The 16,270-nt window shown below is 52.0% G+C and overlaps 1 protein-coding gene and 1 long non-coding RNA gene across 6 annotated transcripts in view; one reads left to right on the top strand and one right to left on the bottom strand.

Moving 5' to 3' along the window:
• The window catches only part of Wscd2 (WSC domain containing 2), an 81,731-nt gene that overhangs the window by 36,089 nt on the left and 29,372 nt on the right, over nt 1-16,270 (bottom strand). For all 5 annotated transcript variants that reach the window (XM_013119791.3, XM_040731257.1, XM_005078924.4 and 2 more), the window contains one exon: nt 1,350-2,272. In XM_013119791.3, coding sequence (XP_012975245.1) covers nt 1,350-1,749 — 400 coding nt within the window. In that variant the 5' untranslated portion in view covers nt 1,750-2,272. The remainder of the gene's footprint in view (nt 1-1,349; nt 2,273-16,270) is intronic.
• On the top strand, nt 6,604-7,351 carry LOC121133948. The gene is made up of 2 exons (XR_005870956.1): nt 6,604-7,082; nt 7,258-7,351. It is a non-coding gene; the product is annotated as an uncharacterized LOC121133948 (long non-coding RNA).

Below are 16,270 nucleotides of genomic sequence, written 5' to 3'. Positions count from 1 at the left end.
TGCTTAGGATGGGTCCCTTTGCGAATGCCGTGCCTTCCAGGCATAGAGAAGGGCTTTCTAAAGTGGCACACAAAGGATTGTGGTACCAATCCTCTCTCCACATCCTCACTGGGTCCTGTGCATCCTCCCATATTAATCTCAAGAGCTGTGGCTATGGCAGGTTTCCCTAGCCTGCTGCTTACACGGTATCTGCCGGTGGAGTGGGGGATTCCTATGGTAGCTGCCAGTGGAGTGGGAATACCTTCAGAGAAAGCCAAGGATCTGGGCAGATGGTGCTTAGAATCCAGGTTATACTAAAAGAAGCTGTGCATCCCTGAGCCGGCATCTTTACCTTTCAAACCTCGGTGTCCACATCTGGCTCTTGTTTGTTTTAAATTTATGTGTTCTTAGTATGTGAGGTGGTGGCTCCGTGCCAGAGGAGCTGGAGGTGTAGGTAGGTGTGAGGCACCCAGCATGGGTGCTGGGAATGGAAACCAGGCCCTCTCTCCAGTCACATTTGTTCGTGAGACAGGGTCTCTAGCCTAGTCTGGCCTCCAATTCTCTATGTAGCTAAGAGATACCTTGAATGCCCAAGTCTCCTGCTTCCCTAGTGCTGGTATTACAGGTGTGCACTACCCTGCCTGTGGATAGACCCCCTGGGGATGGTACATGTTGGGGGAAACGCTCTATTAACTGAGCTACACCCCCAGCCTTCCACATCTGTTAAACAGGCACAAACTCATCTGCACTCTGTCCAAGCCTGTGAAATGTACCAGTAACCAAAATCCTTTTGGCTGTAAAAGGCTGAGGAAATGCAACAAGGTAACGGAATTTACCCAGGGCAGTGTTAGTGGCGGGAGCTCCATCCCCAGGACAGAGCCCAGCAGATGGAGGACTCTGGCATGGCCACAGGCTTCACTTTGCTACGTAGCTGCTGGCATCAGTCCTGAGCTCCTGCTGCCCCTTTTTTCCTTTTGAGACAGAGTCTCAGTATATAACCCAGGCTGGCCTCCGACTCCTCCCTCCTCAGCCTCCCCAGGGCAGAGATGAAGGTATTTACCACCCTGCCCAGCAGTCTCCCTGTCTTTAAAACAGGCAGGGTACCCTGGTGATGACTCTGCACGTGTGCTAAGCACTCGCCGCAGATCCCAGGACAACAGTGATAAAGGGAACAGGGATTCTAAACTTAGGCAAGCATAGGGCTCGGATGGAACTTGCCTTGAGGGGCTAGTGACCGGCTCATTACGCATGGTAGTGCCGATTTACCTACGTGTGTCTTGAGCTCCTTAACCAGTTGCTGGCTGTTATTTCTGCGTTTGTGTTCTGTATCCTATATTTTCCCTCTCCCTTCAGTCCCTCCAGGCTCTTACCTCTCTCCTCTTCCTTTTCCTTCTCCTTCTCCCGGACAACTCTCCCCTTGAGGGCTCGGCTCCAGGCTCCTCCGTAGTCGCCCAGCTTGGCTCTCTCGCTGGTCTCCTTGCTCTTGAATGAGGGTCCGTACCTGCGTGCGATGCTGGAGGCCTCCCCCGTGTCTCGGAAGCTTCGTCCCAGGTGCAAGTCACCCAGGAAAGGCAGCTCGGCTCCTTCTGCCGGGCTCCCCGCTGCAGGGCTGGCCTGGCTCTGGGGCACAGCGGGCTGGCCCACAAAGCCCGAGTGCAAGAAGACTAAGCTCCCAGCGGTCAGGTAGAGAGCCAGGAGGGTAAAGAAGCGCACCGGCTTCCTGCGGAAATACCGGAAACACCGCTGGAACTTGAACCAGAGCTTGGCCATAGCCGGATCATTCCGGACAGGCTCAGGGCTGGCTGGGTTGGATGGCTGGGCTTGACGACTGGGAAGGGGCTTGGAGGGCGTGGCTTCCCGGGACACTTTAGGGATGCAATTCCAAGGGGGTGGTACCCAAATCCCTCGCAGAGGAGACACTAGCCAGAAAGCAAGACCAGGCTGAGCTGAGGTCAGAGGAAATGAGGGCAGAGGTTCTGGAGCCCAAAGGTCAAGCCGAGCTGCCTGGGGCCAAGAAAGGGGTCATACAAGATGCTGGCTCCTTTCCCCACATCCCACCCCAGAGCGTGGCTAAAGAACTCTGGTGACAAGGATGTGGGAGGGAGTCCAGCAGCTGCAGTCACTCTGGCCCCTTCTCAGCCCCCTTTGGGCTGATGAACCTGGTTAGTTCCCCGTGGGCGTTGACGCTGGCCTCTCCTCCAGCTCCAATGAGCAACCGAGCTGTGTGCCACCTTCTGGGCACTCGTGCTGGAAGGTCTCCATCGGCTCAAGCTTCAGGATACCAGGTTACCTCCTGCAAAACAGCAGTGGACATGGGCATGAGGGGCCCCCAAAACCCGGAGTGTAAAGAGGTTCTGGCAACCTCAAGGGGCTGTGCAGAGACCCAAGAAGGCCGGAAGTCAGCTACAACAGAAGGAAGCACCTTGAGAGATGGCTGCATGGGCTCCAGAGTTCCAGAGTCTTGCTCTACTCTCTGACACATGGGAAGTGGGGTGCTTCAATCTTAATGGGAATTGAAGCCTGGAGACAATCTTGACCTAGGTCAACCACAAGTTCTTATGCATTACTTGTATGCATCTGCCCCCTCAGAATCTACAATGTGTTAGTCCCAGAGAGGATCAAGCATCTTGGGCACAAAGGTGGGGTTTGCATAGGCTCTGTTACACTATGTTGTGGGTTTCAAATCATCTCACACGTCCTAGAACACCTAACTCAAATGTCAGTGCTCAAGAGTTGTTATAGAGTTCTTAACATAAGGGCAAAGGCGGGATCTTCTCTACATTCAGTATGGGCCCTGTGTGTGTGTGTTATGAGTGTGTAGTGTTTGTGTGTGTGGAGAGGTTGATGTTGAGTAGCTCCTCCAGTGAGATCCCATCCCCCCTTGTGTTTTGAGACAGGGTTTTTTTTTTCAATACTGAAAGCTAATCTGTCAACACCTACCTCCACCACCTGGCCAAATGTGCTCCCAGTATCTTCCTATCTCTGCCCCTGCCCCTTCCAGTGCCGAGGCTCTGAATTCAGGTCCCTATGTTTATGTGGCCAATTCTTTGCCAACCGGAGCCATCTCTCCAGCCCTAGATAACCCCCTCTTACTTGCTTCCTACCCATGGCTGGTTGAATCTGTCTGTAGAAGCTGCCAACAGGGCAGGCCCTCCCTTTCTAAACAAGCTTTGTATATATTTGTCAAACAAGCATGGATTCATGGGTTCCCTGAAGTTCAAAGAAAACCTCAGAGACTTTCTGAGCCCAAACTCATTCCTATTGCTCCCCCAATGAAGATTTAAGGAGACCAACTGTGTCCCAGCTACAGCTGAGATGCAGAGATAAGCACACCTCTCGAGGGCCTGAGCTCTAAAGCAGAAATCAGACCTATAGGCTGTCCTCTGCCTGAGGGGGCCTCCAGGAGGCCAGCCCTGCCGAGTGTCCTTCGTAGATTGTCTCATCTTTTCCCTCCTCTCTTCCAGGCGAGGGAAGTGGGGGCTTCAAGGATGAGTGGGGTAGCATTGAAATTTGAAACCATGCCTTTTTTTTGCTTGTTTGTTTTAGACAGGGTCTCATGTAGCCCAGGCTAGACTCAAACTTGCTCTGTAGCTGGGGCTAGCCCTGAACTCCTTATTCTTTCTGCTTCTACCTCCCAAGTGCTGGGATTACAGGTAAGTGCCGTCTTGCTTGGCTAAACCACAGCTTGTAACCTTTTGGACTCTGTCTCTTCCCACATATTCTGGACACTGACTGGAAATTCAGAGATAGCCACATAGCAAGGGCCAGCTACTGCAGTGACTTCCGCTGGCCAGGGCTTCTCCTAGGAGGGTATGATGAGCTCTGGGAGCTGGTGAAAATTTCTGACTTTCTAACTATCATCTCTGTTGTCACAGGTGGCCCAAGAAAGTGATCATGGGCACACAAAATTGAGAACCTCATTCCTGACAAAGGAAAAACAGGACACAGAGGAAGTGCTGGGGAGTGCTATTTCATATTAACACCAGCAGGGGGTGACAGTATGCTCTCAGCCATTGCGAGGGGGATACAACCATCCCTCACCAGTGGGAGTGAGGTTCTGGGATAGCTCCTCAGGTCACACAGTATTTCACTGAGGTTTCTGGTGGCATCTGCCACCCCACTCATTCAGAAACTCAGCACTTACTGCACCGACCACCTCCTAGGCATGCAAAATGCAAAAATCCACGCACTTGTGGCACCAAACATTCATCCGTCTGTCCATCCATCACCCTCAACCATCTACCCACCCGTTAATTTATCCACCCACCCATCCATCTTTGCATTCATCTGTCAGTCTGTTATCTTCCTTCAGCCCACCCACCCTTTCATCCCTGCACCCATCCTTCCATCCTTCCATCCTTCCATCCACTCAGCCAGCTCTTCCTCTTCTTCCATTCACATAAAACAGGCCCGGGAGATGGCTCAATGGGTAACGGCGATTGCCACCAAACCTGACAACTCAAGTTCAATCCCCAGGAACCCACATGATGGAAAGAGAGGATGGACTCCTGAAAGCTGTCCACTGACCTCCACATGCATGCTGTGTCATGATCCTACACTTATGCACACACAAGCACACACACAAACACACACACACTAAATAAATGTGATTTCAAACATTTAAAATATGTTCATCCTGTCTGTTTGTGATAAGAATACAAGAATAAATAATTTATTATTTCCCTGTTTTCAGGAAAAATTTAATCAGTCAAGGAAGAAAACAAGCAATTCCACAGAGGAAGGATAAGTATCTCATGATACAGAACATGATATTAACCGTGTTCAATAAGCGTTTATATGTGCCACTCCACACATGCACACTCACACATGCACATACATGCACACTCATATACATATTCACACACAATGCACTCTCACACACATGCACACTCACATACAAGCACAGACATGCACACACACTCACATGCACACTCACATACAAGCACAGACATGCACACACACTCACATGCACACTCACATACAAGCACAGACATGCACGCACACACACCCACATGCACACTCAAATAATGCACACATGCACGCTTACATTCACACTCATACACTCCGATTTAATTCTCACGACGATTTCCTTAAGTTCTGTGTCATCTTATGGAGCTGAGAACTGAGTATCAGAGAGGTTAATTAACTCATTCTGAGACACACGGCTGGTAAATGGAAGATGGGCTATGAGGACCCTAGGACTTCAGGAACAGCCTCTTGCTTTGGCATGAGGAGTCCAAGCACATGGGCAGAGAAAGCCCTTGCACTGAGGTATTAGATTTGGGCTTAAAATGTCAGAGATCTGGGGACCCCGCTGACTCTGGACTCTGGGAAGCTGTAGCCGTGGGGCTTTGTGGGGAGAGAGATCAAAGAGTGCTTCCCCAGGAGCAGCCTTCTACACAGCTGAGGAAGAGCCAAGCCAGGAGGCAGAAAAACAGACAGAGCCAGACCTCAAGGATCCTGAGTGCCACAGCCCTGCTGACAGCACAGAACTCACTGAGGTTTCATGATCAATACATTTTAGCCTTTTAATTTCTTTTTAAAATTTTTGAGGCAGTGTCTCCATGTAACCCAGATTGCCCCAAACTCACCATGCAGCCAAACATGACCTTGAACTCCCGATCTTCCTGCCTTCCCCTCTCAAGTGCCGGGGCTGTAGGTGTGCGCCACACACCTGGTTTAAGGACTGATGGTGAGGTAACTGAACCCAGGGCTGCCTGCCTCAGCCAAGCTGTGTCCTGAGCTCACGGCACACTTTAGGAATGCCATCTTGAAGCCAGGGCCTTGTGGGAGCCCACAAACTTCACACTCCCGTGTCATGGAGAGAGGGAGTCAGGAGTCACCCTGGTACTTTGAGGTACCGCTCAGCTCTGTGGATCATGGATCTTTAGTGTGGGCCCTGGACCGCTGACCACCTGGATTCATACTGACTGGAGAGAAGCCGTTTGCACCAGCCGTGGGTTACCCAACTCTCCATCCCCTGCTCACACTGTTGGAGGACTGAATGAAACCGTAGGAAGGCAATGGAAATGCTGAAGGCTGCCCCACTCATCCGCCTTCCCCAGGCTCATGTGAGCAACAGGGAAGCCATTTCCCACATCAGTGAGGGACATGCTGTTTCTAAGGCTGGCTCCTTGGTTGTTCCCTCGGTGTCCTTTATATTACCACACATCTTTCCTCTAAGTGGTTGCCAAGTGGGCGTTTGGGGACATTGAGCTCATTAGCAGCTGGCAGGAGGCAGAAAGAGACAGGCATGGTGAGGGCAGGGGACCGAAGGAAGAGGGACAGAGAGCAGGGGCTGTGCCACCCCACCTTCAGCAGGAAGGTGCAAATGTGACCTTCCTACCCACACCCTCTTGCCAGCACTAGGAGGGAGAGCACCCTGGAGTCTGAGCCCCACACACCACGCCTTTGCCCCTGTGCCGGATGTACAGTAGACCCCAGGAACAGCCGTGGGTGTTGGGGGGTGAAGACAAGAAGGGACTGCTGTTCACCCCAGGGCTTCGTATGAAAGGCTGATGTGCTCAGGTAATAGCTGTGTGTGCGGCATGTGTGGTGTATGTGTGTGTGGTGTGTGTGTGTTTGTGATGTGTGTGTATGTGTGTATATGTGTGTGTATGTTGTGTGTGTGGTGTGTATGTGTGTGTGTGAATTTGGGTCTCTGAGGGAGCAGTGTTATTTGTCACTGGGTGAGTCTAGGTAGAGAAGCCAGTCTGAGTCACAGCACCCCGTCCTCAGAGGAACCTAAATATTTCCGCCTCCTGGAACTGCCAGTCCTCCCCCACTCTCATTCCCTCTTCCTCCCTCACACAGACAGAAATCCCCCTCCAAAGCAGACAGGAAAATTAGCTAGCCTTCACGGGCTGATCACCTACTTTATTCCAGGTGCTGTCAAAGGCCTCACAAACAGGCCCCGAGTATTCCTCTCTCTCCACAGCCTTGGAGGCTCCCAAGCTCACAGACTGTGCGTCCACAGGCCCTGCATTGCCTCCAGCAAGCCCTGCCCTCCTTCATCTCCAATCGCCCTACCGCACCACACCAACGTCCCCCTTTGGCAGTTACAGTGTCTAAATCTCCCTGGGCTGCATTTCTCTCTCTGGAAGGTGAGTCAGTCACAGAGAGAGTGCATGGGGCTGGGGTTGGCTCTCACTGAGGGCGGGCTCTCATGCTCCCCCCACCCCCTTCAATGCATTGGACCCCTGATCTTCCTGCTTCCTTTCCTGGGTGCTGGATTACAGGTGTGCCCCATCACGCTCAGCTTTCTCCCGTCTTTCCTAGGAACCGTGTAACACTGAGATAGAAGTGCAGAGAAACTGAGAATCTTGATTTTCTTCATCGTTTACCCAAAACTTCAAATAAATAAGTTTCCCTTCGCCAGTTTCTGTTTCACAGTTGCTTTAGAAACCAGGGAAACTGAGGCAGCAGCCTAAATCTAACATTCTCCTCCATCTGATCCAACCACCGTTACTGGGGAAACTAGGGAGTCCCTGGGCCATGTGTTACCAGGGAAACCAGGCCCTCTCGGATTCTTAGTCTTGCTAATGAAATAATTTTAAAACAGACTCAAAAGGAAGCCCAAGGACAGTTGTAGTAGTGTCTGAGAGAAAAGCAGCAGGGGAGGCAAGCTGTCAATTTTGGCAGCTGCCTGGAGGAGGGGATGGGAAAGAGGAAGGGAGAGAGAGCCCCATCCTGTTAAGTTAGGGCCCAAGAGAGCCAGCAGGCCCAGTAATGGAGCACAGACATCACATAGCAGAAGAGAGGTGGGTACAGCTTCAGAGAAAGAGAAAGCCCAGCATGTCCAGGAACGAAGGCCGGGGCTCTTGGCCAGTAGCCGAAAGGTAGAAAGGGAAAACAAGAAGTCTCACTTTTCTGAGTTAGGGTGCCACGGGGTAGAAGCCTTGCATCTGCAAGCATCCCTACTGCAGGAGGGCCTTCTGGGACAGAGAAGTACATGACATCATTAGGGGATAATTGTTTCTCCCCGCTACGGCTCAGAGTCCGTGGGGCCTCCCAGCGTGCTAACTACCTGACACTGTGATCCTCAGGACTGGCCCACAGGAGCCAAAATCCGATGCACCTCCAGACAAAAGTGCTGTCTAGCAATGATGAGGTGTAAGTGCCCTATGCTATCCAGCGAAGGAGCCAATCAGAGAAGAACGCACACCGAACAATTCCAACATGAGCTATTCTGGAAAAGACAGCAATAGGAAGGGTGTTGCCTGCAGCTTGGGGCAGAGGGGAATGAGCTGGTGCAGCTCAGGATTTCTGGGGCAATGACTCAATCCTGCCGATACTGTTGATACTGTAATGGCACCTACATGTCACGCTATGTCCAGAACCATAGAACATACAACACTGAGCATAGCCATGAAGCCTGTGACATTCAGAGTGGCCTCTGAGCCTGTGAAGGTAGCATATGCAGAGGGCCACAGGCTTGAGCCCCACTGGTGTTGACAGTGTGGGCAGGGGGTACGGGGGTCTGAACCCCACTGGTGCTGACAGCATGGGCAGCGGGTACTGTGCCTTCCGGCTAACTACTGCTTCAGCAAATCGGATCATCTGCCCATTAAGCTAACCATGGTTGGCAGTAATTCACTACACATTTCAAATAGCTAGGAGAGCAGGTTCCAATGTTCTAACACAAGGAAGTGACACATGTCCCAAGAGATAGATGGGCTGGCCCCTCCAATCATCTCATCACACATCTCACACACGGACTGAAACATCACCTTGTGTCCTGTAACACACACCATTATCTTAGCTGCAGTAAAAGGTGTTTGTGATGGCTTATGTGTTTGTTTCCAGGAAAGGGTGGTCACATGCTTGCCAACTCTGTGCTGGGAAAGTAAGGGAAGCCGAAGGAAGGGAGGAATGGGGAGAACAAGGCAGGAAGCTGTATCCTGTCCGGTGGTTCTGGTGACCCGGCTGAGGCCCCGTCCCCATCTGTGGTCCTCTCTACCAGGCAGCTGGCTGCCTTCTGCGGCCCAGATCATTCTCTTCCCCAAGAGAGAGACTTATAAAGCAGGGCCCTGGGCCCTATCATTAAGCCATCTGGAGTCATCGCTCCCCTGTAGGCGCTGCTGTGTCTCGGGTCAATTAGTCCTCATTTGCATAGACATCCTTAATAGGCTGCTAATTGTCAGGGGAATAATGGATGGTTCTGTTCATGGGCAGAATGTTTATCCAGGGGACAGACCCATGGGGGGTGGCAGAGCAGGGAGAAAGGGAAAGGAGGGGACCTGGAGGCCAGAGACAGCAGGAAGGGAAGGATGGAGTCAGCTCTGCTTGCTGGAGTCTGAGTGTCCCTGTGCTCAAGTGTGCTTCCAGTGCCCTGGGGAAAGCCACATGGGCTCAGAAGGACCCTTGGGGAGGTCTGTAGGCTGAGACCTCCAGAGAAGGTCCCCAGCAGGCAGACAGCATACAGCAAGTACTGAGTGGATACTCGAACAAGTGTGGGTCCCTTCTGCAGGGGCTGCACCTCAAACTGTCCCCGAACTTGTGGACAACTCTGCCCATGCTTCCTAAGGTAGGCCACACAGGGTGGAGGAGAAAGGTCTAAGGTCCCTTCAGGGGCAGGATTATGCCAAGCCTTAGCTGCCCTGCATGGAGCCAGGATGCATATTCCCTTCTTGGTAGGGCTCAGATCTGTGACCACAAAGCCTGGGACATTCAGTGTGGCCTTTTGAAGAATACCTCCATTGACCCATGTCAGTAAAGACAGCTGGCCGGGATACTCTGAAGAGGGGTCTAAGGGCCATCGAGGAACATCACTTTGCTTGCAGAGATCACACCACCCTCTAGTTAGCGGCAGCTTCTCTGGAGTAAGGAACACGGAGCTGGATCACTCAGCAAAGTGGCGTTCTCTAACAGAAGGGGAACCCAAGGCTTAGGGAATCAAGAACTAAACAACCTCTGTCCCTTCCTTTGAGATGGCTGACACAGGCTGGGACAGGACAAGTGTTCAATGATGTCATCTCTTGTCATCGCTGTCCCAGAGGGCAGGGTACTCTTAGGTTCCAGCTAGGATGGGCAGGATGGTTGGAGGACTCAGAGAACCTAACAGAGTGACCCACAGTCACATAGCCAGGCCAGTCCCAAGCTAACTCCAGAAACTGCCACCCTGTGAAAACACAGCTCTTGGTCAGCTCCTTCTAGCCACAACCACCAGCAAAGTGCCACTTGTTGCCACACCCCGTTAGACTCTAATTTGGGAACAGTGGCTACTTCCATTAGAAACCCTTCCCCGGAGAGGAATTTTCCACTCAGGATCATTCTGGACCAGTCTTGTGTCCCCACCAGGGAGTGTGTACCGGGAAAGGCATTTCTGATCCCCCAGTAGCTCCTCAAGGCCAGGTTCTCTTCCTCAGCAGCACCAGCTCAGAGCAAGACTCAGGGACAAAATCCCAGCCCACCTGCACTAGAGAGAGGGCCCTGATTCCCCAGGTCAGTGGGGGAAACTGAGGCCAGGAGGGGGAGGGGAGGGCATCTGTGGTCACACAGTATGTCCTCTAAGGCCTCTTGTTGGCCTTAAGCCTTGCACCCCCAGGAAGGAAGTATAGCAAACCGTGCCCACAGCAGCTCTTCTGCAGTTTGGACCTTCATCTCTCCAATCATGGCCTCTCAGGGGTCTCCATGGTGGTTTTATGCTCCCTTGATAGATGACAACGCTAGTCTACTTGATGGAGGCGGAGCCAGTAAGCAGCAAGCTGCCTCTCACACCCAGGTTTGCCCTTCTCCAGAACCTTCTGCCCAGTGCTGACCCGGGGCCTCCAGTCTGAGGGAGGAGCGTGGTGCCTCAGACTCGGGGCCTTTCTCCGTCATGCATTAAGAGCCCATGAAGGGAATGAGGACTTCCCAGAAGGTATAGAGGCCCGTGGACATCTTCATCATAACCTTCAGTGGCTGGAAGGGCTCTGGGATTCCTAGGGGAAAGGTGTCTCCTTCAGCATCTCCCCCCTCCCCATGACAACCCCAGGCAGAAAGAGAACATCCAAGGGCTCCTCTGTCAATCACCTTAGACACATGGTACACTCCATGCCTGCCCTTCACCCAACCCAGCACAGAACTACACCACTCTAAACTGGATTGTCACCTCCTCATTGCCAGCACAGACAGGGGGTCCTAAACCCCATTTCACATACGAGGAGCCGCGGCTGCTGCCATTTGCCCCAGAAACCTGGTTTGTGCTGGAAGCCTCAAACTAGATTGCTCTTGGGAGCTGAAAGCAAAACGCCAGCTGCAGCCTGAAGCCCCCAGGCCAGGTTCCTGCTCTTCTGAGGCAGCTGGTGCAGACCTGAGCTGTTCTGAGCACCAGAGGGTGTCATCCACACCCTGGCCGGCACCAAGCAGCATTGTTTCGCTCCCCAGGCACAGTGACCTGACCTGGAGAACCAGCCTGGGTTCAATGCACACAGCTTGTAGCTCAGATTTCACCTCGGGTTTTATGCAGCCTGCGATCACTGACTCTATCTTGGGGTTCGATGCTAGGGTCCCTATTTGTGGGACCTTGTACTAAGGTGACCAGGGTCTACCGACTGGCAGTAGGCTCTCTGATTGGGACTTTCAGATTCTGGCTCCTTGTGTGTGGAGGGCAAAGCTCCCCGGGAGACGGTCACACCTCAGTGCCTTCCAGGGACTGGGGAGAAAGACACACCCATGAATTATATATTTCCAGCCATCTCCAAATTGCTCAGCAATTACAGAACACCACAAGAAGCCACAGGGAGCAGGAGCCTCCCTGAGGGTTGAGATGCAGCTGGACAGAAGGGAACCTCACCAGCTCGCCTGGGTTAGGAGTGAATTTGTGGGTGTGTTTTTCTTTTCCACACCAAGTTGTGCTTTGAAAATCACAGGGAGGGGAACTGTGTGAGAGCGGTTCTTCAAAAAATGGTTTGGTATAATTTATTTACTTAGTGTATATGTATGTGTCACAGCGCACACAGATGTGGAGGTCCAAGGACACCTCGAGGGAGTCGGTCCTCCTCTTCCATCATGTGGGTTCTGGGGATCAAAGTCGGGTCTTCAGGGTTGAGTGTGAGCTTTGCTGCCAGTTAGAACGGAGTTTGAATCTTGGCTCTGACATTCGGCAGCACAAAGAACATGGGGGTTGTTTAAGGAATTAGGGCTGCAGGGTCTCATGTGTGTAATATGGAATGAGAATACTGGTCCCACCCCACCAGCCTGGTCATTGAGAGAGTTAGTGTCACGTCTGCTGCGCGGCCTGTGTCCGAGAACGGGTGCAAAATGCTTAGCAGGGGCCAGGCACATTAAGGTGGCGGGTACTTGAGTACTATGCAGGAAGTAGCCTAGACAGCAGAAAGGCAAGACAGCAGCAAGAACTCTTGTCTCTCCGAGCCTCCATTTTCCAAGCTTGACATAGCCCATGGCCAGATAGCCTGTGGGCACAGAGAGAGGTGGGGTGGGTTAGAAGTGAAAGCTGGAGGTGACTTCTACTTATCTCTCAGTTTATTTGAATTAAAAAAAAAATCCATTTCCAGTCCCAGCATTAATAGGCCGCTGCTGAACACATTTTAAATTTAAATTTAGAAAAACATCCCCCCACATAAACGCTCACCACCCACACACCCCCAAGAATAAATCTACCCGGTGAAGGGGAGATGTCTGTTACATCCCAGGGGGTGAGGGAATAGGGAGAACCGGAGTGTGCGGGAGGCACCTGGGGACAGGGAAGTGCCTCTCGGTCTTTGGTGGTGGCACTAAAGGTCCCTTCCAGGAGCACTGGACGGGGAGTCTGCCCTGCAGGGCTGGGCCAATGGAAGGGAAGACCAATGGGCCAAGGCTAGTGGGCAGAACTGATTTCCGGCTGCAGAAGCTGCTTGCATCTTTGAGTTACTTCCTGTCTACAAAGGAAGTGGTCTCAGACATACATCTATAGGCTTGCCCATGACCTGCAGTCACCTGGCTCACACCCAGAAAAGCCTTGCCTGGGTTCGGCTCCCTGTTTCTGCTTCTTGTAATGCTTATTACAAGAAGGAATGGGTATTGTCAACTCACACCGCCTCCTGCGAAATACCAGCTGCCCACAAATGGTGCTAAGGGCGGCTGGAGGTTCTGTTCAGGGCAGGCAGGACCTCAAGCTGTAGCCTCCTCTACCTTTCTCTTTCTGTCCCCACTTCAAGGTCATTCTATGGCTGTGTGGCCTTGACCAGGAAGACTGGCTTCTCTCCTCTTCTAGGTCCTTCTTAGCAAACAACAAAAACCTACTATATATATATATTTTTTTTTTCCTGTTCTTACCCACTGTTCCCCTCCAATAGTCACACAACAGCTCTCTGGTTCATTCAGTCAACAGACATCCTTCAGTACCAGTCTTGCAAGCGGGTCAAAGTTTGCCTAGGGTACCAGCCTGAACTGGAGGATTTACCAGCAGGGAGGGTTCATCATGTATTGTTTCACGGACCAAATACCTGGTTCACTTCTGGGGAGTTTTTGGTCCACTCAGAGACCCACATCCTTCCTGCCCGACTCTGGGTCAGTAATAGCATGCCCTGGCTTGCACTCTCAGCACTGACTGAGGGCCTGCTGCCCATCAGGTTGTGTACCCAGAACTCAAGAGGGTGCGACCTCTGGCTCCAGGAAGCTGGTGGCTTTGTAGTTTCAGACTTAGGGTGGGTGTTGGTTTAGTCTCACCATGGTTCAGCTTTCAGAGCCTCAAAACACACAACTTCCAACACTCAGATGTATCTGTAATGCAGGTACTGCCCCCATCTCATGCATGAGAAACTGAGGCTCCCAAAGGTCAAGGGACTTGTTCAAGGTCATGCAGCTTATCAGTGCAGAGCCAAGACTTCAGCCTGGGCCTTTGTGTGTATGTTGTGTACATGTTGTGTGTGTGTGCATATGATGTGTGTGTTGTGTATGTGTTGTGTGTAAGTGTGTGCATATGATGTGTTGTGTATGTGTTGTGTGTGTGCACATGATGTGTATTGTGTGTGTGGCATATGTGGGGGGTGTGTGTTCTGTATATGTTGTGTGTGTATGTTTTATGTGTGTGCATACGATGTGTGTGTTGTATGAGTGAGTGTGTGTGTGTGTATTGTATGAGGTGTATGTGTGTGCATGTATGTAACCTTCTCTGTCACCTAGCACCCCGTCTCCCCATTTCCATAGGAATGACACTTCAGAGGTAAGTCTCCCCCTTGGGTCTGGGGGCATGGGCTCCACTCCTGAAGCCACATCTCTAGGGAATCCTGGTGGGCTGTGTGAACATACCATCTCCTGAAGGAAGCCTGGTGTCAGTTCTAGTCCCCAAGCAGAAGCCTACCCAGCAAGGTGATCCCTAAACCCCCTGTCAGAGGAGGATGTCTCAGTTAAGTGCTGGGTTCCATTTGTGAGCTTACTTAGTGATTTCCTTCCTTCCTTTTATTTATTTATTTATTTTGAGACAGAGTCTCTCTATATAACTGGAGTTGGCCTTGAACTCTTCATCCTGCAGCCTAGGCCTCCAAGTTCAGGGGTCACAGGGTGTGTCACCTCACCTGGCTCTAACTTAGTCTTTTGAATCAACCCAATGAAGTTCCTGTAGACTCTTCAGGGAGGTGCAGAATGGGGGCTCTCAAGCCTCTGGGATGCCACAGAGAGAGAGAGAGAGAGAGAGAGAGAGAGAGAGAGAGAGAGAGAGAGAGAGAGAGAGAGAGAGAGAGAGAGAGAGAGAGGCCACTGCAGATCCCACACTGCGTGCCCAGCAGTACATCCCCACGGGAGCCGTTTGACATGAGGCATGCGGTCAAAGCCTGAGACCACCCAGGACTGGGGCTGAGATGGAGCCCAGCTGCTGCAGGGCACGTGCCCTTGACTACTGTCCTCAGCAGGCTCCCTGAGTAATGCCAGGGTGGCAGGATGCAGCAGTCAGCTTTTTAATTAGAGTCACGATGAGAGAACACTAGGGTGGCTGAAACACACAGTAAAGTCAGTGAGGGGAGGCTGTGGGGTGGGTGGGTCTCCCAATCATGATGGCGGAGACAAAGAAGGAAACAGAGGTCCTCTGGAACACAGCAAGCTTTCTCCTTACGATGTCAGACATGCTCACTTACTGTATCTATCTCCCTCCGTGGTTGCTAACCTGACAGAAGGGATAGCCATGCTTACAGCAAAACCCGAGTTCAGACACAGAGAGCAGTAAGAACCCCCCCCCCCCGGCCCCCTCACCACAGGCAAGGTGGTGAGTCCACGCCTCAGGGGAGCACAACTCAGCCCTTGAAGAAACTGTGGCTACACAGAGCAGCTGCCAACCCTGGTGAGTCATACAGGCTAACATGACCCAAAACGAAAGAAACTGGAGTCTGAGGGCTGTAGGGTCCCGTTTCTGTGACATTTCTGGAAAAGGTGAGGTTTGGGGATTGCCAATGTGTGGAGTGTCAGAGGGGACTGAACTCTTGTGTTTCTTGATTCTGGCTCAGTGTGCTGAGTTACGGGAATTTGCCAAAGCTCACAGAAATGCAAACTAAACCAGGTGGATGTTACTGTAAGGCAAATTATACTTGATAAAAACCCTAATGCAATAACAAGCCACAGTGAGTGTTTCCCACTTGGCCAGCTGCCTCCCTAAGGAAGCAGGGTTAACATCTGCCTTCTCACTTATCTGGGCCCCTGAGAGCCTCATCTGGAGGGCTGGGATGCTTCAGGGAGCACCTGGATTCCCATGTGACCCCAGCTCCTACCTTCCCTTCTCCCAGAGCTGCAATGCTCAGGGTTATTTTGCTGCGAAAGGCACCAGTCACTGAGCTGTTTTCTCGGCAGGCAGCCTCTACCCCCTGCCGTGTTTACATGAAAACACATTTGCACAGGGTTTTGTTTTTACCGTTCGCCTCAGCAGCCAGGATCCTATGAAGCCTGGGGCAGCCTGATTATCCAGCTGGAAGCAGCTGAGGGGAGAAGGCTGCTGGAGTGGGGCAGCCCAGGTGAGCTCTTAGTGGAAGTTTAGGGACCCTGGGCTTCTATATAGAGGGAACAAGAGCTGGTGTGCTTATGCGTGGTGTGTGCACGCACAGGCATTGAGAGGGAGGGGTTGGCATGTCCTACACCTTGCTTGTAGGATGTTCAGCAAGCTGCTTGCCCGATGCCTTTGTGGAGCCTCTCCCACTCCTAGTCAGGAGGGCCCAGAGTCTCGTCTTTCCCATGGGGGTGTCCCATTATGAATCACTCATGACTCTCACCATGAAGGCTCCTGTGAGCTCAGCTCGGTTTCAGTGCCCCCTCCACCCTAGGACAGCCATCAGCTGGACTGGATGCCAGGATGCACATGCAAGCAGCTGTGCATGATGGTTAATCT

Source organism: Mesocricetus auratus, unplaced genomic scaffold (genome assembly GCF_017639785.1).
Source record: "Mesocricetus auratus isolate SY011 unplaced genomic scaffold, BCM_Maur_2.0 Super-Scaffold_100025, whole genome shotgun sequence".
In the NCBI taxonomy this organism is placed as follows: Eukaryota; Metazoa; Chordata; class Mammalia; order Rodentia; family Cricetidae; genus Mesocricetus; species Mesocricetus auratus.
The sequence above is the reverse complement of the archived record's forward strand: the minus strand, read 5'-3'. Positions and strand labels throughout refer to the sequence as shown.